This window comes from Pyrus communis, chromosome 5 (assembly GCF_041283825.1).
Source record: "Pyrus communis isolate YQ-2024b chromosome 5, ASM4128382v1, whole genome shotgun sequence".
Classification (NCBI taxonomy): domain Eukaryota; kingdom Viridiplantae; phylum Streptophyta; class Magnoliopsida; order Rosales; family Rosaceae; genus Pyrus; species Pyrus communis.
The window spans coordinates 10,232,489-10,256,113 of record NC_142569.1 but is presented as its reverse complement, the minus strand read 5'-3'; the positions used below and the strand labels follow the sequence as shown (position 1 = coordinate 10,256,113).

The window sequence follows — 23,625 nt, the reverse complement described above, 5'->3', positions numbered from 1 at the left end:
CATGGATTTTGCATCAGAAAGTTATCACATTTTTTATAACAATATGATCAATTGTATTATGTAATAAATTGAATAAAGACGTTCTTTTATAGTAATAGCATTTACATAAACTCTCTAATAAACAGAGTTCTCACATCCTATAATGGTAAAGTTTATGTGAATTTTGCAATGGACAAAATTATAACGATTGTTTTTATAGTATTTTCTTATAAGAAAACGAAGATGTTATAGTAATGGTACTAGAATTTTCTACATTTTTTTATAGTAAAAAGATTTACGTGAACTTCATAATAGATAGACTTATCACATTATTTTACAGCAAAAAAAATTTACATGTTTTGTAATAAAATGAATTATCACGTTCTTTTATAGTACCAATAGTTCTCAAGAGATAATTGAAAAGAGAGAAACGGGGGCAATATCGGAATATCAAAAAGTTGAAGGAGAAGGGAAAACAGGATGACATAAATACCCTCCAAATTGGCTAACCCTAGAGTCTGCCGAAGTCCATTCGCTGCCCCCGGATTGCCCCTGCAAAATTTCTGTGCCTTCCCCTTCTCTACCCTTCTCCCCCCTTCAGGTTTGTTTTCCCTCTCGCCCCACCCGCCAAACTCAAACCCCTCACTCTCCCCCCCCCCCTCTCTCTCTCTCTCTCTCTGCTCTTCTTTTTCTTGTTTTTCTTTGAAATGATTTTATTTTCTTTTATTTAACTGTGTTAGATGCAATCTCTACTGTTGTATATCTAATCCATCTCTAAAGTTTCTTGATTGATTGTTTTTAATTTTTAATTTTTTTTTTTTTTTTTTTTTTTGTGATTTTTGCAGGTTCAGTTTGCAAGTTCTGTTTGAGCTTCTGGGCAGACTTTGTTTCTGTAAGTTCTAAAGCACTTCAATTATTTATTTCTTTATTTTTCATTGAAAATTATCTGTTTGGTTGCTGAGAAAATCTCAGTTGCTTGAGGATTTATGAGTTTTAAGCAGCCCGATTAGAGTATAATATAGCATGTTGAGTTTCATACTTCAATTTAAAACCTTTTTAGCTTATTCGTTAGGAATTCCTGAAAGGCGGGTACTGTGTGCTGATCTCAATCTGTATCGACTGTAGTTTCACTGATTCCCAAATGAAGTTGCATCGAAAAACAAATTTTTGTGATAAAATGATGCTCTAGATTGGATTGTATATCCGTTTTTTCAGTGTCAGTGGTAAAAAAGAACATTAATTTGATTCAAATATGCATTCTTTGTGGCACAGGTCTACTCAGAAACACAAAGTGGGCAGAAAATTTTCAGCTTTTAAGTTTGGCATTTGATTGTATTGGTGGGGGGTGATTCTGTTGGTCTTTGAAATTGTAATGGCGGACCATAATTTGGTTCTCGGGCAGAATGGTGATCTACCATTGAGGCAGAATTCACATCCCGGACTGGGGCAGAATCACAATCCGGCGCTAGGTCAAAGTCATGACTTTGCGTTGGGGCATGCCCATGAGCAGGATTTGGAATTAGGTCATCGTAGTCATGACAGTAAGCAGGGTTTTAGGAATCCCCATGATCATGGATTGGCTTTCAATCAGACAAATGAACATGAGATAGGTCTTCAACATACGCGTATACAAAATCTTGAAGAAGAAGGTTTGGAGTTGGAGCAAGATATTGGGGTTGAAACTGATCAGGAGAATGTTGATGATGACAATGACAATGACCTTGCTCTTACCGTGGCTACTCATGAGTTGGGTTTATCAGATAATCATGAATTGTCTGTTGTGGAGGACCATGATCTTCACGAAAATTTGGATTTAGCGATGGATCAAAATCAGGAGATGGGTATTGTACCTGACTCGGACATGGGTATGCAGCACTCCCACCTTTTAGATACTCCTCCTGTCCTTCAGTATCGATCTCTTGCTTTGACAACTAATCACCAGCTGACTGTTGGGCAAGAGTTTCCTGATGTTCAGAGCTGTCGAAGGGCACTGAGAGATGCTGCTATTGCCCTTCGCTTTGAGATGCAGACAGTCAAGTCTGACAAGACTCGTTTCACTGCCAAGTGTGCAACTGAAGGATGCGCTTGGCGAATTCATGCTGCAAAGCTGCCAGGTGTTCCTACTTTCACGATAAGGACCATCCATGAAGAACACACCTGTGGTGGAATCACCCATCTTGGTCACCAACAAGCCTCAGTCCAGTGGGTTGCAGATTCTGTGGAACAACGCTTGAGGGAAAATCCAAATTACAAACCAAAAGAGATACTAGAAGAGATTCATCGAGTCCATGGCATTGCATTGTCGTATAAGCAGGCATGGAGGGGAAAGGAACGGCTCATGGCAGCTGTTCGTGGTTCCTTCGAAGAAGATTATCGACTTCTTCCTCAATACTGTGACCAGATCAGAAGGACCAATCCTGGGAGCATTGCACAGGTTTATGGTAGTCCGGATGATAGCTCCTTCCAACGCCTATTTGTTTCATTACATGCATCTATATACGGGTTTCTGAATGCCTGCCGGCCTCTTCTTGGGCTTGATAGAACTCATCTGAAAAGCAAGTATCTTGGGACTTTGCTTTTTGCCACCGGGTTTGATGGAGATGGAGCTCTGTTTCCATTAGCGTTTGGGGTGGTTGACGAAGAGAATGATGAAAATTGGATGTGGTTTCTCTCTGAGCTCCGTGTCCTCCTTGAAAATTATGCAGAGTACATGCCAAGGCTTACCATTTTGTCTGATAGACAGAAGGGTATTGTTGATGGGGTGGAACTAAACTTCCCAACTGCCTTTCATGGGTTTTGTATGCGCCATTTAAGTGACAGTTTACGAAAGGAATTTAATAATACCCTGCTCGTTAACCTTCTCTGGGAGGCTGCTTATGCTCTTACTGGCATTGGGTTTGAACAAAAACTTCTCGAGATTGAAGCTATATCACAGGAAGCAGCCCATTGGATTAAACAAATTTCTCCCCGCTTGTGGGCAACAGCATATTTTGAGGGAACAAGGTTTGGGCAGTTGACGGCTAATATGGTTGAGTCTATAAATTCTTGGATAGTAGAAGCATCTGGGCTTCCAATAATTCAGATGATGGAGTGTATCAGACGGCATCTGATGACTTGGTTCAATGAGCGTCGTGAGATGAGCATGCAGTGGACGGGCATACTCGTTCCTTCTGCTGAAAAGTGTGTTTTAGATGCAGTTGCGCTTGCTCGTACTTACAATGTGATCCGTGCAAATGAAGCTGAATTTGAAGTTAGAACTCATGAAGGATCAGTCACGGTGGACATTCGTACCCGTTGTTGCTCATGTCGTGGATGGCAGCTATGTGGATTGCCATGTTCTCATGCCGCAGCAGCCCTCGAGTCGTGCAGGCAACATGTCTATCGGTTCACTGAGAGTTGCTTCACAGTGGCAAATTATCGGAAAGCCTACTCAGAGACGATTCATCCAATTCCAGATAGAACTCTGTGGAAGGAGATGGCTGGATTCCCAAATGAAGGTAACCCGGATATGTGGATGGTTATTAACCCGCCAAAGTCGCTTCGACCACCTGGACGACCAAGGAAAAGGCGAATTCGCACAGAAGATGGTAGTCGCACGAAACGAGTTGTGCATTGCAGCCGCTGTAATCAGACCGGACACTTCCGAACAACTTGTGCTGCCCCCATATAGTCGCCAGTACCCAAGCTGATATTGTGCAAAGAAGAATATAGACTTTTCTATTTTAGTAGTGTCTTGATTTGTATTCTTCTGTGTGTTCATAGGCTTTTCTTAGACACAGCATCTTTCCTAGGCGTTTTACTTTCGGATAATCCATGTCTAGTTGGTCGTTTGATGTCTTAAAAGATAACAAACGATATTATCTACACCGAAGGGTCAAAGATGGGCTATCATTAGTTTTTTAAGATGTAATGTTAGTTAGCTAACCCGCCAATAAATTCATGGTCCTGCGAATATATAGTTAATCGATATAACTAAAATATAGGAAGTGGAATGACATGACAAAAATAAAACAAGTCACGTCTGCTGATGAGCATATATTTTATTACTTATTTGACCCTGAAAGTTACATTTTATGATGACATATTGGATTTAAACAAGAGGAATTATATGATTTTTGAGTTTTTATAGTCATACTGAGGATCAAAATTATATTAATTTCTTAGTTTTAATATAATCATGTGGTATGTTAAATGCCTGGAACCATGATTGAACTTAAATTTGTTTTACTTCAATCTCTTTGCAGGATACTTATTGGGATAAAATTGGAGGATGTCCATTTGGAAAATACAATTACCGTTTCGAATCAAGTAGAGAATTGAAGAGGGCAATATGAAGGTCATGGTTGTGGTTTCAAACCTTCGTCAATTACGCAGAATGAAAGAAGGAAGTTAAGGGGAAAGACAAAAGAAACCAAAAGGAACATGTGGAGTTCAATTGGCATTAATTTGGAGATAATTGGAGCTGCTCATTATGGAAGAAATGAATGAAAGAGGGAAGAAGAAAAGGAAGAATAAGACAAGCAGAAGAAGGAAGCAAAAGTGGGCAAGACAAAGAAGGGAAAAATGGCTCATTATTATAGTTAATTGGCTAGTCATTATTCATTAAAGAAAGATAAAAAGAAGAGGAATTAAAGGGTGGAAACTGATCATCATTCAACAAGAAAAAAAAAAAGAGAAGAAAGCATCGGCAGAACAAGAAGAAGAAGGCAGCGGTAGAGCAAGGGTATTTTTTAGGCTTTTCTAAACTTATTTTTCTTTTAATTTTATGAATTCAATAATATTTCCGATTATGTTTCAGAACTAATTTCTTTTCGTTAGGGCTACGATGTAGCCTAACTATGAATTCTTACTTTCTCAGTTTAATTATTTATGAATTTTCATTCAAGTTGAGTATCATTTTGTTGTGCTTATGAGCTTGATTTTAATCTTGGTGATTGGCCATCACTTTGATTTGAGTTGAGTGTATTTGATGTGAGTTAACACAGATGTCATGTTGTTAATTCGGTTTTAGCGTCTTGCAAATGGTACCATGAATTCCTTGATGTAGATGCCATACACTAGGTTTCATGCGGTCTTCTCAAATCGTTAATGAACTCGTGTGTGTTTAGTAATCTAGATGCCATAGATTGTTAGCACATATGAGTATAGATAGTAATCTAGATGTCATGGATACTATATGAATTAGAGGAACTAGACCGTCAATTTGGATTATTACTCATTAATAATTAGTTGTAGGAATTGAGTTGGATTGGTTAAGGTGAATCGGATTCTCTAGTGTCTTTCGCAATTGATTTATAATTTGATTTCTTTGTTGTTCTTGACATTTATTTAAGCAATTTTGATTTTTGTTTACGTTTACGTTTACAATTTCAAAGTTCTTTCTCAAATCATCAATTTTTCTATTCCAATTCAAGTGCAATACAAATTAAGTTAGATAATTAGAATTATTTCAATCTTAGTTGGAACGATCTTGTGCTTGCATAACTATACTACTCAACGATTCGTACACTTGCGAGCATTAAAATTTGGACTTAATTGGGTTGATTTCGGTTAATCTAATTTTGGCAACATTTGCCTACCACTAATTAGTCTTCATTCAACACCAAACTCTAAAATCCTATCAATCTTTATTGTTTATGTCGGAATAGGCTTAAACCGACTGAGCCAGACCAATGTATTGGTCAAAATTGAACCAAACCAAACTGTTGAATGCTAGTTGATTTAGTTATACTTTTAGTGCCAAAACAAACCAAACCGAACCGTGGCAATCCTTATTAGGGATCTAGTCTAGCACATGGCGATTCTAAGTCTAAAGTTTTTAACCCAAGACTACTAAACTAAATACTAGGTACCAAATATATATATCTACAAGTTCACAACCCTAAGCCTTAAAACTAATTAAACCCTAGCAACTCCCTGTTTGGACCCCTAACAACCCAGTGAATTAGTATTCTTTTGAAGTCAGTTCGAGACCCGAGTGCTAAACCCTAAATCATAAGCTCTGGCAAGAATGACAACTCTAAACCATGAGTAATTAACTCTAATTAAACCCTCTTTAATCTAAAACGCCCTAGTAAGTTAGTTTATTTATTTTCAGGGGACTAATCCTTTGTTCAACGTTTGTATCTTTTCCAGTAATGTAAGTTTCCTTTTCTTACAATGTTATTGTAGGTCGGTGGAACAAGGTTCAAAAGATGAACGAGAGGTAAGGGATCTTTCACGCATGATCATTTGAAAAAAGGGAAGATTAATTCAGGGGTTTTAATCTAATTCGTACGAGATAGAGTTTGTCATCTTCATTCTGAGATCACCAATATTCTTCTCAGCTGCAAGATGCATCGAGCTTTCATGTACGCTTCACAATGCAGATGACAAACTCTTATCTCATACGAATTAGATTTCGATACATCTTGCTTCTGGGAAAAATGCAAGGCGGTTGTCGAAGATAAGCTTAAGGAAGTAAAGAATGATGCTCTAATTACATATGATTCTATGTTGCTCAAAGTTGTATACATACAACGAACCCAAAAAAAGAAAATGCTTTTATTTATTTATTTCTGGATCACAGCATGTTCTTAGCAACAATATGTATGATCGTAAAGGAAACAGATATGAATGTACTGCATGCAGATTAAGTCAATATTTTCAGCCACTGGCTATCTGCTCATCACCTATACCAAACCGACCGCGCAGACACTATCTTCTAGATAAGTTCACTAAAGTCAGAGAAAACTTAAAAGTCAAATGCTTAAAGGTAGTCGAATATGCAAGTCAAAAATCTCAGCCATTTGTTTGCTTAATTTTTATTTGCTCATGCGAATTTCTAACAAAAGCATTGTAAACTAATATTTACATAGTATTTTTTTAAGTTTCTTAGTATATAGAGTTTCTTAATACTTATGCAAGACATTGTGGTCGTGGCTCCGCTTTTAGATTAAAAACTTTTCTATTTACTGTATTCATGTCTTTTCTGTTTAAAACTCTAACCCATCACATGAGAAGAGAGATAAAATACAAAAGGATGCATACTCACCACTACATGTAAGTTTTAGTCCTCGTACTTATATACACGTTTGTTGGAGAAATGAACTCCAACGGTTTTGCTCTTGTATAGTTTGATGTTAGGAGGAGAAACTCAAAAAGTGTTCATGATGCTACTGCTGGATTTCTGAGCACATGAAAGCTACTCGTTCATCAACATATCCTTTCACATTCACACAATTTATTGCCAATATGCAGCCAAATTATTAGCTTTTCATTCTCGTATTTCATTGTTTTTGTATTGATATAAACCCGAAATTTCTATGATACTACGAAGCACGGCCGGCCTTGAGGACATACAAGTGGTGGTGGCACTGCAAAATGGTAGGGCCTCTGATTTATAATTTTGTTTTACCTGTATATATAATATATGTATTTTTAATGTGTGAAGATTCATCAAAGTAAGCCCTCAGTGTAAGTGATCTTGTGCAGTTGAGTCTCGCACATGACCTCCAAAGTCTCACCGACCTTGCTTCGAAGCATAAAATATTCCGAAGTGTATTAGAAAATCTCAACATAAACAATTAAAGCTCATGCAGACCAATTCATGTATTTTTATGTCTAATCCCAAGAAGTTCGGCACAAAATGAAAGAAAGGATGCCTACTATGTTAGCATGTGTTAGGTTTTCAAATACCAAGATGAAAATTGACACCCCTTTTTTGAGAGAACATGCTTGAAATGTGGGAACAGAAAACCTACTTAGGAAAAGGCACTTTGACATGTAGGTAATGATATATTTCATATATAGAGGTAATGATTCCATTAGCTTCTAGTATTCAACTTTATTGGTGATACAAATCATACGTTACTTACAAACATGTAGGTCCTAATGGGAAAGTTGATTTTGATTCCAAAATCTCTACTGAGAACTTTATTAATTTTGTAGTCAAGCAATTATCTTAATAATTTGTATACACCTTCTTCTCTTCTCCACATTAAATATATTTTTGGGCTAAGTTTGACTCAAATATGAAATTAGAACTTTTTTTTTTTTTTTTTATCAACGTAGCGATTCCAAATAAAACTCTTGAGGGATATCAAGATTTCATACATTGAAAACTTCAAAACTACAGAGATGGAGAAATTTAAAAATGAGAAACCAGGTTGAGAATAATTATGTCCTAAATTGACTAAAAAGTCATGTCGCAAGATCTCCTTAAACTTTTGAATATCTCTAACTTAGACAAAAAATTATATGAAATTGAAACATGGATAGGAGATCTTAAACTTATGATCATCAAGTCAAAGACAAAAATAAAAATAAAATTAGGGAGTGCATTATGCATAATGCACTTTATATTCCACTTTTCTTTTGTCCTTTTTTCCTTTCTTCTTTAAATTTTGTTGGTTGGTTGGTTGTCTTAGCTTTAACAGGCCAATCTGTGTTAAGCTTGGGATTTAAGCTTGGCATAAATCACATATGCATGCCATCATTGATAACTGAAGGTTCTCCACCTTCCAATCTTCCATCACCGTCCCTTTACACAAGTGGCAAGCAAAAGACATATCCTTTACTTGTAAGCTGCAATCAACACCAACGTCAAGATCCTTGCATCAAAGCAACACACCCTCCTCAAAATTAATTAATCACTTCATCAATTACTAACAATCAATCTCAGTAGACTCGGTTACGAACTTTTAATCACGATTTATAAAACTGTTGGAACGTTGAACTGACAACAACGAGGTACTAAACCATCGTGTTTGTATTGATTCTAGGTGTGCATATTTCCGCTCTTTAAGGTAGAGGTGCAAGTTTTCTTTAAGTTGATTGTCAAAAAGCAATTACAAAGTCTGGACTGTGTCCCATTATACATTGGCCTTTGCAAAGGGTTAGGGCAGAGAGCTTTTGAAAGTAGAGGGTTGCTTGTTCCATAATCTATTTTTAAGTACCTAAAGAAGCTGTTTCAGTTGACTCTTTCACAATTAAAATTTGATATCCATAAAAATAAAAAATAAAAAATAAAAAAAATCGAAGATATCCTTTGGCCAGCTGTGTGAAATTGAAAGCAAGTTTAGCAGTATTAGTGTAGAGAGTGGACTCCATATGTCATGTGAGTTTCATCCTTACGTATATAAGGACCCCATGAAAATATAATGCATGGCCATATCAAATCTCCCTATGCCATCTCTCTTTCTCCTTTCCCTCTTTCTCCTTTCCCTCTCTCTCCTCTCCTCTCTCTCAGACACAGTTGAGTCTCTCTCTCCTCTCTCTCAAAGAACAGTTGAGGGGAATGTTGTCTGATTCGAAATCTTTCGGTGAAGCTTGAAGATTGTCATCATTTGAATGATTTCGGACCAGGCTTCATTCCCCTCAACTAGGAGGAATAGACCTTAGAAACATATCATGCATTAAAATGCGCCGATGAAGAAGTGCCTCTTGTCATATCTTATGTAATGAAGAATATACAGGTATATCAATTTGTTGTTTTAGTACACTGCCTTATAATTGGCTGTTTATGCAGAGAAGCTGCAGATTTTCAATTGTGGTCGGAACCGGCGACCGGAGCAACCCAGCATCAGGTCGGTAATGACATATAGTTTAATTTCTATATCTTTTTCATGTTTAGAATGTTGACAAATATATACAGTGCCAATGTGAATTACAAAATTAAAATGGCTTTCCTTCTTCCTTTTCGTTTGTTTGTTTCTTTGGTGTTCTGATAAAGGGTATAAATTGATCTCTATCTTCCATGCCAAACCATATCTTACAAGATAAGTCAACCCTAAATAGGAAGAACTTACATGAAATTGAAACGTTGGGAACTTTAACGAAAAGCTCATGGTACTGTTCACTTTAACGAAAAATCATATTTTTATACTAAAAAGTCAATCATGGTACTATTCACTTTACTCTTTATTTTGTCCTTATCGTTAAAACTCAAAGTTTTCAAACCCTTTTCATTAATTTTCCTTTTAATATAAGTATGCAAACCTGATAATACCATGTGGCTCAGACACCTACATGTGAAGTTCATAATTTCGGGTGGGTCAGATCTGCTGGATATAGATAACTTCACAATATCTATGTTATAACTGTGGGTTCTGATTTTCATGTTGAAAGTAAAGCTTGGTTGAAATATAAGAATCAAACAAAGTACTTGTTTGTTTTGTGGGGTTCTTTTATTGGACTCAATAGGGATAGAAAAACTATTTGGGATGTTGAAATGATAGATTGCAAGTGAGAGAAAAAGGGGCTGCCGACTGCCAACCAATGTGATCTTTGTCTACTTGTATCGTGTGTGTTATTTATTTACTCATGCATATGCTATCATGACTTTTTTTTTTCATGAATCATTGTACGGCTATTCCCTAATTTTCAACAAATTAAGGGCCGATTTGGATGGAGTGATTTCAAATTTACTTATTTGGACTGGAATGAAAGGAAGAAAACATATGGATTTTGAATGATTCCTTGTATATCTTTGTTTCAACTTCTTTTCAAATGTACTACGTCTGGTTATTTCAGGTACATCCAATTTTTCTTGTTCTAATTATGTCAATGATTAAATCTAGTTATTTTATCACTTAGTACTACGGTTTGATGATATTCCTTTGTACTTGTAAATGAGATATCTTAGGTTTGAATCTTGTGGACGGTGAATTTGATACCAAATTAGATTTGGGTGGTTTAACCGAACTCATCCCTCTCTTTAATGTAAAATATATCGTTGTATTAATATATTCAATCCTTTTCTTCCAATCCTTACGTCGAAAGGGAGCGAAATCTTAGTAACAAGTGAATTTGTTGACTTTTCCCTTGATCCCTTCTCAAAAATCAAAATTGCGCAGTCAATAATGACTTTTAGGCAGATTAACAATCATAAAATGTTAAAAAACAAATAACCTTTTTTTACCTTAATAAATTACAGAGAAATGCCAAGAGGACCCAGAAGTAAGCTCTTTATGAAGTCTCTATCACCTCATATTTTATGCACAATGTTTAATAATGTTGGCACGAAATTGACGTTAAATTGTGAGGTATCAAAGAATCTAAAGAGAATCTCACTTTTGAGCATTTCTCAATTACAAAATATAAGATGACTCGTGAATCTGTGTATCAAATTACTGACTTACCCACCGCTAATTATGCTTGAAAAGTAAATAACAACAAACAAAATCCAATCAAAAGGACAGATTTTGCAGGGCATCACAATCACTTGCCAAGTCAAGCAAAAGCCAGTCTGGCTTGCATGACCTAAATATACCATGTTTTTAAGCTGTAATCACCCCAATCAACAAGATTCATAATTAAGACCTTTACTAATCACCCCAATCATTTGGGTCTCACCATCTGACGGGAAAAGGAGGAGATGAAAACAGAAAATTCATGTCATTAGACACACAACATGCTACAAAGCTTCTTAGGATTTGGAATTTCTCTCCCCCATAAAGTTTCGGAATCTGAAATTTAAGGTGAAAGCATTTAACTTTGTATCCGAAGTTTTGTGTTCGAATCCAGCTCCCTTACTGTCACTTGTATCCAAATAAAAATGAAAATATTAAACTCTGATCTGCTAACTAGATGCAGCCTTAGGGTTGGTGGGCTGCCTTATAGATGAGCCAAACGGGGCCCTTTAGGGTAACATCTGTTGATACATGCCATTCTTTCAGTCATCATTTGCTCCACTTTTATCGCTGAATGACAAGAAAAAGCAGAGAGAGAGTATGTCTGGTCTCTTTTAGTTGACATCCATCAATCTAAATTAAGTTGGCAATGTTGTTTCCTTCAGAAACAGAAACTAATTGTATGTATGTGGGTGTTTTCATTCGTGATGGAGGATATCCAATTCTCCTCAAGAATTACCAGCAGATGGTACAAGTAATAACAAAACCATATTCTACAAATTTCTTTAGTTTTATTAGTATTACAATGTACAATGCTAAAGTCTTGTATAAGTATGCTGACCTGGGTGTAGCCAAGTTGGCTAGGGGCTAGAGCAGTCTCCGCTTTGCACCCAAGCTCGAATCTCCCTTCCTGTAATTTAGATTATATTAGAATATGGCTCAAATAAAGGAAAGTATTCTACGGGGTAAAAAATATAGACAAACGTTCACAGATAAACTCTCACAATTTGACCCTCATAGAACAACTAGTGAGGCCAGATTCTAAAACCATTTCAATTCAGCTCTTCTGACATGGGGGTTAGATGTTTTTATTTTTTTTTGTTCTATGAAGAATGGAAAAGATTTTGTGACCATCAAAAGGAAGGAGAACAAAAGGCTCGTAATGTATTGCAGCAGAAAATTATAGTGAATAATAGTTTGCAATTATGTTATTGAATTCTCAACATGAATATTTCACAAAATTTAAGGTTTTCATGAAATACAAAGAAGTTTAGTACCTGTATTACAAAACTGTGAAGTAGAACAGGACTGGTTACTACACGCTCTGCGGATCATGTTCTCTCTACAAAAGATTAACACTGGAGTGACATTCATAGAACAGTAACACCACGTCATAATCTGCAATACCAGGTGAAAAATGCAACTTTGACACGCACAAGCATGCTGCACTAGGTCTTCTTTCTTTGCAACCTTGATTCAGAGGAGTTGCACAAGCACTGCAGTTGAATGCATCTTCAATCCATCATTACACCATCCATGTGATCTGCCCTCATACAAACCCAGTCACCCCACCACTGAAGTTTTTGCTTTGAGTTTAAGACCATAGCAATGCACCTTCACATCTTGAAACTTCTGTTTGAATGTGTGAATAGAATCACAAGACTTTCTGATTAGGAGTAATGAGTGAAAAATCATGCGAGAGACTTTAAACTTACCATGTCATCTTGCACCGGCTAGTGGCAGGAAATGTTGGAAGCAAGTCCAGACATTTACGATACTTTTCATCCTTCAACAGTAGGTCTATGACAATGGAGACTGTACTGGCATCTGGTGACAGATTTCTTTCTGCCATCTTGTGGAGAAGTTCAACCACTTTTGCCGAGTCATCATTTTGGCAGAAACCACGCATGAGGATATTATAAGTGATGATGTTTGGAGCACACCCCTTCCCTTCCATTTCTAAAAACAAATCATTTGCCTTTTCCAGTTGCCCATCTATACAGAGCCCATGGATCATCATGGAATATGTTACAACAGTCGGCCCCAGGCCTCTATTTGACATTTTGTGGAATAGGTCCCAAGCAATTTCAAGCTTTCCTGCTTTACATAACCCATCAATAAGGCAGCCAAACATTTCAACTCCAAGCTTGAAGTTGCTATTTTCTAAAGTATGGAAAATTTCCATCGCCTCTGTTAGGCAATTGTTTTTGCAAAGCCCGTCCATGAATATTGTATATGTAGTTGAATTTGGTAACAGATTCTGAGTTGGTATCTCACTAAACAATTCTTGTGCATCCTGAACTTTACCCATCTGAAAAAGACCAGTTAATAAGGCATTATATGTTATTATTGTTGGCCGAACTCCTTTCTTAATCATTTCCTTGTAAAAATTGGTAGCTTCCAGTATCTTCTTATGTTTGCAGTATCCATTGATCAACACATTGTAGCTAATGGCATTAGGTTCACAACCTCTACTTGGGATAGAATGAAAGAGCTCTCTTGCTTCATTAAGCCTACCCACCAAACACAAGCCGTCAATCAAAATGCTGTAGGTAAATATATCCGGATCTATGCCTCTACGAATCATCAATTTTAACAAGTCACTACTTTCTTTCACATTTCCCCTTCTGCAAATTACTCCTATCAACACATTGAATGTTACCAAATTAGGCTGGACACCCTGATCCACCATCTCATTTAACATAGCTTTCGCTGCTTCCCATTTCTCATTGTAATACAGACCGTGTATCAAAGAACTATATACACTCACATCGGGAACAATCCCTCTACCTTTCATTTCTACGAAAAGTTCTTTCGCCTTATCTACCAACCCGGCTTTACACAGCCCGTCAATGATGGTCCCATAAGTAAACACATTCGGCCTACAACCAACACTATAAGCACCACTTCCATTAGCCATTCCTTCATGCAACCTAAGCGCAACATTCACGTTGCCCGTTCGACACAACCCTTTAATCAATGTACTAAAAGTAAACTCATTAGGATGGCACCCCAACTTTACCATTTTCTCAAACAACCTTGTTGCCTCAAAAATTTTATCCTCCCTACACAACCCTTTAACCAAGCAAGTATAACTCACAGTGCTTGGTAGAAATCCCCTCCTAAAAAGACTCCCCATAACCACAAAACCATCGCGAACCCGATTCGCAATACAGCAGCAATTAAGCAAAACATTAAGAGTTATGAAATTTGGCACCAACCCAGCTGATATTATTGCATTGTAAAGTGGAAAAACTTGAGAGAAATGCTTACTTTTTGCAAGTCCACTGAATAAAAGATTGAATGAAGAAATTGGAGGAGTGGGTTGCATTCGAATCATGTGACTAAAATATTGCAGAGCTTCATAGAGAGTGAAATTACCCGACTTGCAGTTGGATTCGAGGAATTTCTGAAGTGGGGTTTGGATTGGGAGATTGGGAATTGGGGTTTTTGGTGGAGATTTTGGATTTGGAGAAGTGGGTTGTGAGGATTGGTTCGTCGGGACAAAGAAAGGTGAAAGCTTGGTTGGAGTTTTGGGATTTGGGGATGTGGGTTTTTGTGGGTTTGTGAAGAAAGATGATAGCTTGGATTTTGAAGTAGCTACCGGGGAGCTCATCGGAGCGGTTGAAAGCAGAAGAGCTTCAGCAAATGCTGCTTCGTTTTTGTGGAGTTGGTGCGTTTTAGCAGCCAAACAACTTATGTTTATATAAGCTTGCTGCTTGCACAAAGATAAATAATAATAAAATTAAAAATTAAAAAAAAAACTAATGAAAATAATTTGAAAATTTTGAGTTTTAATCAAAATGACAAAAAAATGTTGTAAGTTAATAGTACTAGGTATGACTTTTTAAAGTAAAAATGTCATTTCGGTACAAATGAACAGTACCGATACTATTTCGTTAAAACTCTTTATAAAAAATTAAATAATAATAGTAAATATATATATATATATATATATGAAAAACTGAAAAGTTAAAAAGAGATTATTGTGTGAAATTATATTACGGTTTATGATTTTATTTTATAATAAAAGACTACAGTATCTTTTTATTCTATTTTAATAGATCAGATACTTTTATTAAAAGTTTTTACAATGTCACGCTCTTAATAAGAGCTGAACCGATGAGGTGTAATAATGTGAAGGTCTCATTGAAAATTTGTCACTTGCAAACTTTACCAGTTAATGTAAAAGGTATGGACAAATTTAACGTAAAATGAATGCATTAAATTTAAGTGCACGTATTTTTTCAATTTTTGACAAGATAATACTCTAAATCTTTCTAAATGTAAATTATGACAAAAAATTTAAACTTAAATACAACAAATTTGAATTTGATGTAATTCACGTAAGCAAAAAAGTGGATTTTTTATTTTTTTTGGAACAAAAAAAGTGAATGTTTGAAATTCTTAAAAGTGGGGAATGTATAATTACTAAAAAAAATGAAGTTTTATATATAGAGACAAAAACTTTTACTATATTTTAAGAAACTCTACTAATTTTTAAACATGTTAAAGAGAGACAAAAACACAAAAACAATTAAAGTCCAACCCAAAAACATGAAAACAGTGTTTTAAAATATCAACCATACCTCTAAGATTTTAGGCTTTTAATAGAACTCAACTCTCACAACTCCACCAAAATTAATATGTGCCATAAGTTCAACCAATCATCGACTATTTATGCAGAATCAGTTTTGAAACTATACATAGAATAAGTTTGTATCATTTATTACTACAATTAGTTCAATCAGTCTTGGACCTTTTTTGCAGAATCAGTTCAACTTGTCTTCAACAATTTTTGCAAAATCAGTTCAACCCGTCTTCGACCATCTTCGCAAAATCAATTCAACATGTCGTCAACCATTTTGCATAATCAATTTAACCCTTCTTCAACCATTTTTGCATAATCGGTTCAACCAGTCCTCAACCATTTTTGCAGAATCAGTTCAACTCGTCTTCAACCATTTTTACAGAATTAGTTCAACCTATCTTCCACCATAACTCCAACTATCCTCACAAATTAAGTGTGCAGTCGTAGGCCAGATGCTCCAGAGGTTGCATGATCATTTCAATAGAATTAACTACAAGTCTACTATGCCCAAGCATGAACCCACAATCCAAAATTGAGGTGGGCTGAACTTTGAAGCCGAATTTCAATAGTGAAAGGATTTTATAAAAAAAAATCACAATTAACAACCAACAACCGACAACATTAAGAGTTGCAACGTGCCAATCAGCTACATTAGCTACATAGGCCAAGAAAAGAGAGAGAAGTGAGTAATACAGAGGTGGCCACCAAGGCGACATTCAGAAATCAATCAAAACTCTCAAATCTCAAAAACCCCAATTTAAGCCAATTCATTGATTAATATTAAACAAAATTAATCATTTTATCATACCCAAAATTGCCCAGATTGGCTCATCAAGGCACAAATGATTAATGTTACATCAGGATGAAAAGCAAAAAAGACTTGGAAGGGAGATGAAGAGGGTTAGAGAAGATATAAAATCATTAATCTACATTGATGATTTAATCTATATTAATGAAGGGTGTTTTGATGATATAAAGGGTATTTTGATGAGCCAATATATTTCTGTGTATTCTATAAAAAGAGATTTTTATTGGTATTGGAAACACAAATTATACGGTGTATCATACACATGCTCGAATAAAAGTGAGTGACAAAATTGATATATTTTCCTTCTAAAACATATTAATGAAGAAAAACCTACTTATTAAAATTTGAATGAAATAATAATACCCACATGACCATTATAAAATTACTCAGCATATATGAAAATATGACATCAAAAAAGGTTTCGTATATAGGACCCTGTGAATATAACAGCAGCGACATATAGTATTTTTTTTTTTTTTTGTCATTTTAAAAATGGAACTTCAACGAAAAATTCTCGGTATTGTTCACTTTAACAAAAAATCACATTTTTACACTAAAATATCAATCTTAGTACTATTCATTTTACCCTTTATTTTGCTATTATCGTTAAAACTCAAAGTTTTTAATCTCTTTCCATTAGTTTTCCTTTTTAAAAATTGTTTAGATTATTTTCTTGGAAATTAATTAAGAAGACAGTGCCAGTGTGGAAATATAGAAAGGTGACGTAGGTGGCATATCTACAAGGGCCAGATCTGAAGGAAGAACAATCCCCGGAAGGAAGGTGAATACGTACCAGAGACATATATATGGTGGAGATGAAGATGGAGATGGAGATTGGCTCATCAAGCGCAAATGATTAATCTACATTAATAAAGGGTATTTTTGTAATTTAAAAAATAATCAATGATGTTATAACATTATCACTGCTTGACTAACAAGTTGATTTTATTAGTAATATACACGTGTCACCACTCAATAACAAACAACAAACTATCACGATTAACCTGCACCCACAAAAACCAGATGCATATCCCAAATTCCCCTTCTCATCTTTTCACGATCCAAATCAAACAAAAACAAAGGAAGCAAAAAAAAAACAAAAGAAAAATTCATACATTCGTTCTTCAAATCTTAGCAGTTTTCCTGGAATTTGTAAGAGACATGCAGAAAGGTGAGAAATATCATGGAACAAAACTAGTCACCCTCTTGATATTGGCCTCTTCCGTCGCTCTTTGCTTCCACCCTTCATGCAAAAACCTCTCGCAATTTTCATTCCCCGTCACCTCTCCCTTTTCTTCAGATCACACCTTCTCTCACATCCTTGTAGCCTCCTCCATCGGCATCATCGTCGCCGCCGCCCTTCATTACCGCCTCCGAAACCACAAGGATCACAAGATCGTCCCCCGCCTCAAGGTTTCCGACTCAGTCCGCGTTCATCAGAAGCTCGAGAGGTTCCCCCACTACGTAGGTAATGATTACGTGATCGTCCGCTTGTTTTTCATGGCCTTTGCGATCTGCAAGGTGTGTTTTGTGGTTGAATGTTTTCGGCGTTGTGGGTGCAGCTAGGCAGCTGGGATTTAAAGACAGAAGAGAATGTCCGCAGCTCTGCAAGTTGGCCACTGAATACATTAGAAAATTTGAGGGGTTTGAGGAGGACATCTACAACTTCTTTGCTAGTGAACCGGATGCAGATTCGCTCTTCGTGAAACTTGTCGAGGAGTTTGAGAGATGCATTCTCAGTTATTTTGCATTTCACTGGAGCCAAGGTGATCTGATGATTACTCAGGTGATTAGGATCAACAACAAAATATATGAATGATACAGTGATTGTGTTCGTGATGCATTTTTTTCGTAATTTAGCCATACAAGGTAGAATCCCTATGATTTATTTCTCCGTGAAACCGAAACTAACAACAATTTATGAAATTTCAGATCTTGAGCTGTGATAATGAGCCTAGAAAGAAGCTCAAGAACATTGTCATGGCAGCAACCAGGTGGGAAATTAACTTTTTTTCGTAGTGCGTGCGCGCGCGTTAATAAGAATGACAGTTGATATGCTAAAATTGAAGTTTCTAGGAATACTAATTAACCGCAATTATGATATAGAGAACAGAGATTCGAGAGAGTGACGAAAAATTTGAAGGTGGCTAGAGTTTTCACTACCTTAGTGGAAGAGATGAAGGCAATGGGACTCGCAGCGCCAGATGACTCGACGTGTACAGAGGTGATGGCTCCGGTGGCTCACGCTGATAGAAGTCCGGTCCTACTCCTCATGGGAGGCGGAATGGGAGCAGGGAAGAGCACTGTGTTAAAGGACATTCTCAAAGAGTAAGGAAAATTCTACATAAAACCAACTTCTTTTGGAACAGCTTTGAAGCCTCATTCTATATTTGGATCATAACCATTACTAAAATTTATGATTTACTAATCATATTATCAAGGAAATCAGAAGCGTAACAAATTACTGACAAGTAATATTTCCAAATTCAGCCATCATAGTTTGACTGAAAAGAAAACGAAAATCAAAGCAGTGAGAAGCTAACGGAATCTTTATGGATGAAATGTGTTACAGACCGTTCTGGGCTGGAGCAGCGGGGAATGCAGTAGTGATTGAGGCAGATGCCTTCAAAGAATCAGATGTCATATACAGAGCTCTCAGCTCCAGAGGCCATCATGATGACATGCTTCAAACCGCTGAACTGGTATATATATCAACTCTCTCTCTCTCTCTCTCTCTCTCTCTCTCTAACTTTGCAGCACGCCAGCAGGATTTTTACCACCTGCAAAATAAGGATAAAAACACATAAAATACTTGCAAAATAACAAGGTAGTTGTAGTATAAACGGCTCAAGTAAGTCGTTTCCGCAGGGATTGAATGAATAATTTGTATTTAAACTAATTCTTAGCTAATCATTTGAAAACAAAGATTGGAAAATGTTGATTTTGAATTTAAAAATAATAAAAACGAATTTAATTAAAATGGTTAAAGAGATTAGTAAAGCAAAGAAAACAAAGGAAAGCGTTTTGAAAACCAAATTGTAAAAGCCTAGCGTTCTACCATCTCCTTAACAATTCTATGTAAATTTACCAATTACTTATGAATTACCCATGCAACTTTGAAAGTTAGGTTTTTCTAATGCATCTTCTACTCGTGGTATTCAAGCTATAACGTATATCAAACATTCAATCCGTATGTAGTATTCAAATCAAATATAAACATGCATAACTCATTACGCTTTGTGAAAACCTTTTGAAAAATCAGGCAACCCCTAAGACGTGGTATTCATCCTAGATGAAATTACAACTATCAAGCACAAGAAGCAATACTCAATTCCCCGGTAGTATTCCGACCGAATTGCATCCGATTACTTATCTAAACATCCTAATGGTAGCTAAACATTAAGATATAAAGAGTTTAAGCATAGTGATTAATAATTCAAAATATGCATGCATAATATCATAAGCAACTAAATAAAAACTACATATTCATGCTAAGGTTCAAGACATCGCCCTAGAAAACGGAAATCAGTTACGAACAATTATAAAACAAAATATTATTAAAAATATAGGTAGAAAACACCTTGAAAATACAAAAGTAGTGTGTTCTCCCAATTGATGTGTGCGTCCCCCTCTTCTTTTTAACCCTAATGGCTAAACATCTTTATTTATGCTACTACAAAATAAAATCCTAACAGATCTTAGAATAAAACTATGAAACATAATAAAATATTAAAACATAAAATAAAAAGTTTTCTATTTGAACTAAAATTCAGACTTATCAGAAAATCAGACTTTCGACCGACCAAATCAACTTCAATTTGGTCCCAAAAGATCTCTTTTTAAAGCTTGAGACGTCTCCTACAAATCTTCAGAAGGAATATTCCTCAAAATATGCTATCTTGATCTCCAAAATGCCTAAAATATCCAGAAACATCAATCTGGGAAAGCTGCGCGCTAGGTCTTAATTTTATTGCCACAGTCAAACGGCTTAGTAGAAAAATTTGGAATTTTGAAACAATCATCTTGAAAGACTCACTAACATCCTCCAATTGGAATCACTCTAAAATTCATCCGTTTGATCACTTTTTGCTCCAGAGGAAATCTAATATCCTACATTGAAAATACATAACAAAGTATCAAAATTCTACCAAAATAATCAATAAATTAATACTAAGATTAGGGTAAAGTATATGGTATAATATGGACTCATCAAATACCCCCAAACTTAATTTTTTGCTTGTCCTCAAGCAAAACAAAACTCAAAAACAAAAATAAAAACTAACAACTAAAGATTTGGACACAACAAACTAAGATACAAAAATTTCACCTTCAAGTTGCAATTCATAGAAAATGATATGACAAAATAACCAATAAATTAATACTAAGATTAGAGTAAAACATATGGTATAATATGGACTCATCAAGCAGCACCACACTTTTCCCAGAAGATCCCTGCAAATGGCATAGAGTAACCCGTTAACTGACATACAGAAGTATTCACTGCATAGCCTTTTATAGCTGAGTTATATTACCTGAAGGGGCAGCTGATTACAGTGCATCTCTATGATTGATCTGGATGAAGAGTTGATCCTTCACAACTAAGAACACTGCCCAATTATATTCTCTACTTTCTGCGTCTCCTTTTCCTGTCTCGGTTAGAATGCTGCAGTGAAACTTTAGATGCACTCAACAAGCAGAATTTACTCAAAAACTGATAAAACTATACTAAACAGGTACACCAATCATCTACGGACGCAGCATCATCCCTCCTCGTCACAGCGCTTAATGAAGGGCGGGATGTCATCATGGACGGCACACTCTCTTGGGTGCCCTTTGTTGTGCAGACAATAACAATGGCCAGAAATGTTCATCGCCGCCGTTACCGCATGGGACCTGGTTACAGGGTGAATGAGGATGGAACTGTCACTGAAAACTATTGGGAACGACTTGATGATGAAGAACCAGAACAAGTAGGAGGCAGAAAGAGAAAACCATACAGGATAGAGCTCGTTGGAGTCGTGTGTGATGCTTATCTAGCTGTTATAAGAGGCATAAGGTAACATTACTAGTCAAAGATATCTCCTTTTTCTTACATTTTTTTCGTTTAGCTCTAAAATCTGTAGCAACAATCAACCTTGATGCATGAAAGTGGGCATTCTGAATGACAACAGGAGAGCTATCATGGTTAGAAGAGCGGTGCGAGTAAACTCACAATTGAAATCCCACAAGAGATTTGCAAATTCATATCTAACGTATTGCCAACTGGTTGACAACGCGAGACTATATTGCACGAATGCATTGGAAGGCCCGCCTAAGGTACGTCTGCCATCCCTTCTTTTCGTTTATCTTCCTTTCCAGTAAGATGAACCTGCAGACCTTCTCATAACCAAGCTCAATAAGGACGGACTTTCTTGGTTAATATTCAGATAACATAACAGTACAAACTTACATTTCCTTGGATGCCTTAGATTTTTATGTCTCCTAGCCTCGGAAATCATAGCCGTTGCACCCTGAACCTTAAAACATGTCTGATGAGCCTGGCCCAACACCTGAACTCAAGATGTATAGAATGATATAATTAGTCAGTCATGGATATTAAAGATAGTGCGCTTATATAGCAGTCTAAACATCAAAAACGTGATACTAAGTAATTTTTGTGAAGTTGATAGGATGGAAGGACAAAGACAGAACATTGCTTGTGGATCCAGACGAAATCGACTGCTTAAAAAGGGTGGGCAGGTTAAATGACATGGCAAATTCCATATACGAACTTTACAAGCACCCTAACCCAGCTTGTAAAACCGGGTCAGTCTGGAAGGACATTGTCTTATCGCCTTCAAGATTAAACATTCAGAAGGAGCTGAAGTACTCCATCCAGAAAGTTGAAAGATTGAAACAATAAAACAACGGAACCAGCCAAGTAGCGTATTAAACCTCTTATCTTCACAGCTCAGAAGACGTAGACTGGACAAAGCATCGGAAGTTTTCCATATTTGCAACCAATGAATATTTTGTCTGCATTGTACCAAAGATGAGGAGCTTTTTGTCTGTGTTGTACCAAAAGTGAGGAGCTTACTCCTAAGATATACAGAAAGTGAAGATATGAAGGTTCAAATTCGAATTTATCTTAGTCAATGATCATAGGCATATATTTATGAAGGTTCAAATTCAAATTTATCCCCAGCTCACCGCCAAATAAATTCCACTCCAGACGGTATTATGGAGTTGACACTGGGGAGCCAACTTGACTTAAACATTACACAACGAACAACTGAGGAGAAAGAAACAATCCGACCAAAAACATTCATATCTTCTGAGCCATTGTTCATTACTTTTTGTTGCGCTGATTTTTCCTCCACTCTATCACAAGTCATAGGAATAAAAGGGATTTTCTAAGCTAGGACCATGCATCTAAAGCGTCAACCCAAAAAATCAACGTATAGATGACAAAGAATGAATACCTGCCTGCCTGATATCAGTCAGCTACATGCGATGCTTAGCCTGGGATTGAGGTTGAAAACCTGCACTCCGTCAGGTAAATAAAAGTTCAGAAATAAAAAGGGGAGAAAATGATACATAAATGAGAGGGGAAGACAGAGATCTCTCAAGACAAGATCAGTAGTAAACATGGTTAACCTTTAAAGAAAAAAAAAATGGTAAAAGACATGCCTGCCTGTGTTTCTCTACTCCTTGGTCGTCGACTCATCAGCAATAACTCCTTTCCTTTCGCATTGTTGTTTTGTAAGTCCAATGGTTCCTTTCACATCTCTTGAATAGCTTGTGAATCCGGCAGCATAAGAACATATCCACATATGCGCATGAAGTGCATCCAACAACTTAATGCCAAACGCTGATGCAATCCTCTAGACGATTCTCAGTGTTTCTCTTCTCAAGTTGCTCTAAATCTTATTTCCACCAAACAAGTTCTCCAGTTGCTCTAGGTTTTGTGTAATTTACAAACCTGGGATGTAACTATCAAGCGTTTGTTGTAGTTGAAAACTAGCATAGATATACGAATAGCCTAAGTTCAGGTAGAAACTCCTGGTCCCTAGATAGAATGATTTCTTTAACCTATGTCTCAGTTGTGTAAGGTGAGCAAACAGAATAACGAAAGAAGGTAACTTTTGCATGGCATT

General features: G+C 36.4%; 3 protein-coding genes and 2 long non-coding RNA genes across 8 annotated transcripts; 2 read left to right on the top strand and 3 right to left on the bottom strand.

The window, feature by feature from the left end:
* Positions 1-475: 475 nt before the first annotated feature.
* LOC137725568 (uncharacterized) lies at positions 476-3,882 on the top strand. 2 transcript variants are annotated; one of them, XM_088694238.1, is made up of 3 exons: positions 476-580; positions 825-871; positions 1,252-3,882. In XM_088694238.1, the coding sequence occupies exon 3, from the start codon at positions 1,352-1,354 to the stop codon at positions 3,647-3,649; it is 2,298 nt and encodes a 765-aa protein (XP_088550364.1). In that variant the 5' UTR covers positions 476-580; positions 825-871; positions 1,252-1,351; the 3' UTR covers positions 3,650-3,882. The 2 variants fall into 2 exon arrangements, with proteins under 2 accessions (XP_088550364.1, XP_068320396.1); XM_068464295.2 differs by lacking the exon at positions 476-580 and having other exon boundaries at positions 602-871.
* Positions 3,883-11,076: 7,194 nt separating this feature from the next.
* LOC137726195 (uncharacterized) lies at positions 11,077-14,771 on the bottom strand. Of its 2 annotated transcripts, XM_088694237.1 has the most exons (4): positions 12,806-14,771; positions 12,368-12,722; positions 11,932-12,000; positions 11,077-11,660 (listed from the first exon to the last, which is right to left on the bottom strand). In XM_088694237.1, coding segments are annotated over exons 1-2 (1,902 nt in total). In that variant the 5' UTR covers positions 14,707-14,771; the 3' UTR covers positions 11,077-11,660; positions 11,932-12,000; positions 12,368-12,721. The 2 variants fall into 2 exon arrangements, with proteins under 2 accessions (XP_088550363.1, XP_088550362.1); XM_088694236.1 differs by lacking the exon at positions 11,077-11,660 and having other exon boundaries at positions 11,769-12,000; positions 12,368-12,719.
* A 2,645-nt stretch (positions 14,772-17,416) lies between these two features.
* LOC148696731 (uncharacterized) lies at positions 17,417-21,223 on the bottom strand. Its single transcript, XR_015962544.1, has 5 exons — positions 21,022-21,223; positions 20,070-20,599; positions 19,064-19,269; positions 18,653-18,792; positions 17,417-18,094 (listed from the first exon to the last, which is right to left on the bottom strand). It is a non-coding gene; the product is annotated as an uncharacterized LOC148696731 (long non-coding RNA).
* Positions 17,501-22,612, top strand: LOC137726152 (calmodulin calcium-dependent NAD kinase). 2 transcript variants are annotated; one of them, XM_068465032.2, is made up of 8 exons: positions 17,501-17,957; positions 18,052-18,275; positions 18,422-18,483; positions 18,596-18,817; positions 19,062-19,191; positions 21,223-21,545; positions 21,661-21,805; positions 22,152-22,612. In XM_068465032.2, exons 1-8 carry the CDS (start codon positions 17,513-17,515, stop codon positions 22,389-22,391), a joined length of 1,791 nt encoding a protein of 596 aa, XP_068321133.2. In that variant the 5' UTR covers positions 17,501-17,512; the 3' UTR covers positions 22,392-22,612. The 2 variants fall into 2 exon arrangements, with proteins under 2 accessions (XP_068321133.2, XP_088550361.1); XM_088694235.1 differs by having other exon boundaries at positions 17,651-17,957; positions 22,159-22,612.
* LOC137726154 (uncharacterized) lies at positions 21,528-22,563 on the bottom strand. The gene is made up of 3 exons (XR_015962545.1): positions 22,424-22,563; positions 21,939-22,038; positions 21,528-21,857 (listed from the first exon to the last, which is right to left on the bottom strand). It is a non-coding gene; the product is annotated as an uncharacterized LOC137726154 (long non-coding RNA).
* Positions 22,613-23,625: the final 1,013 nt, after the last annotated feature.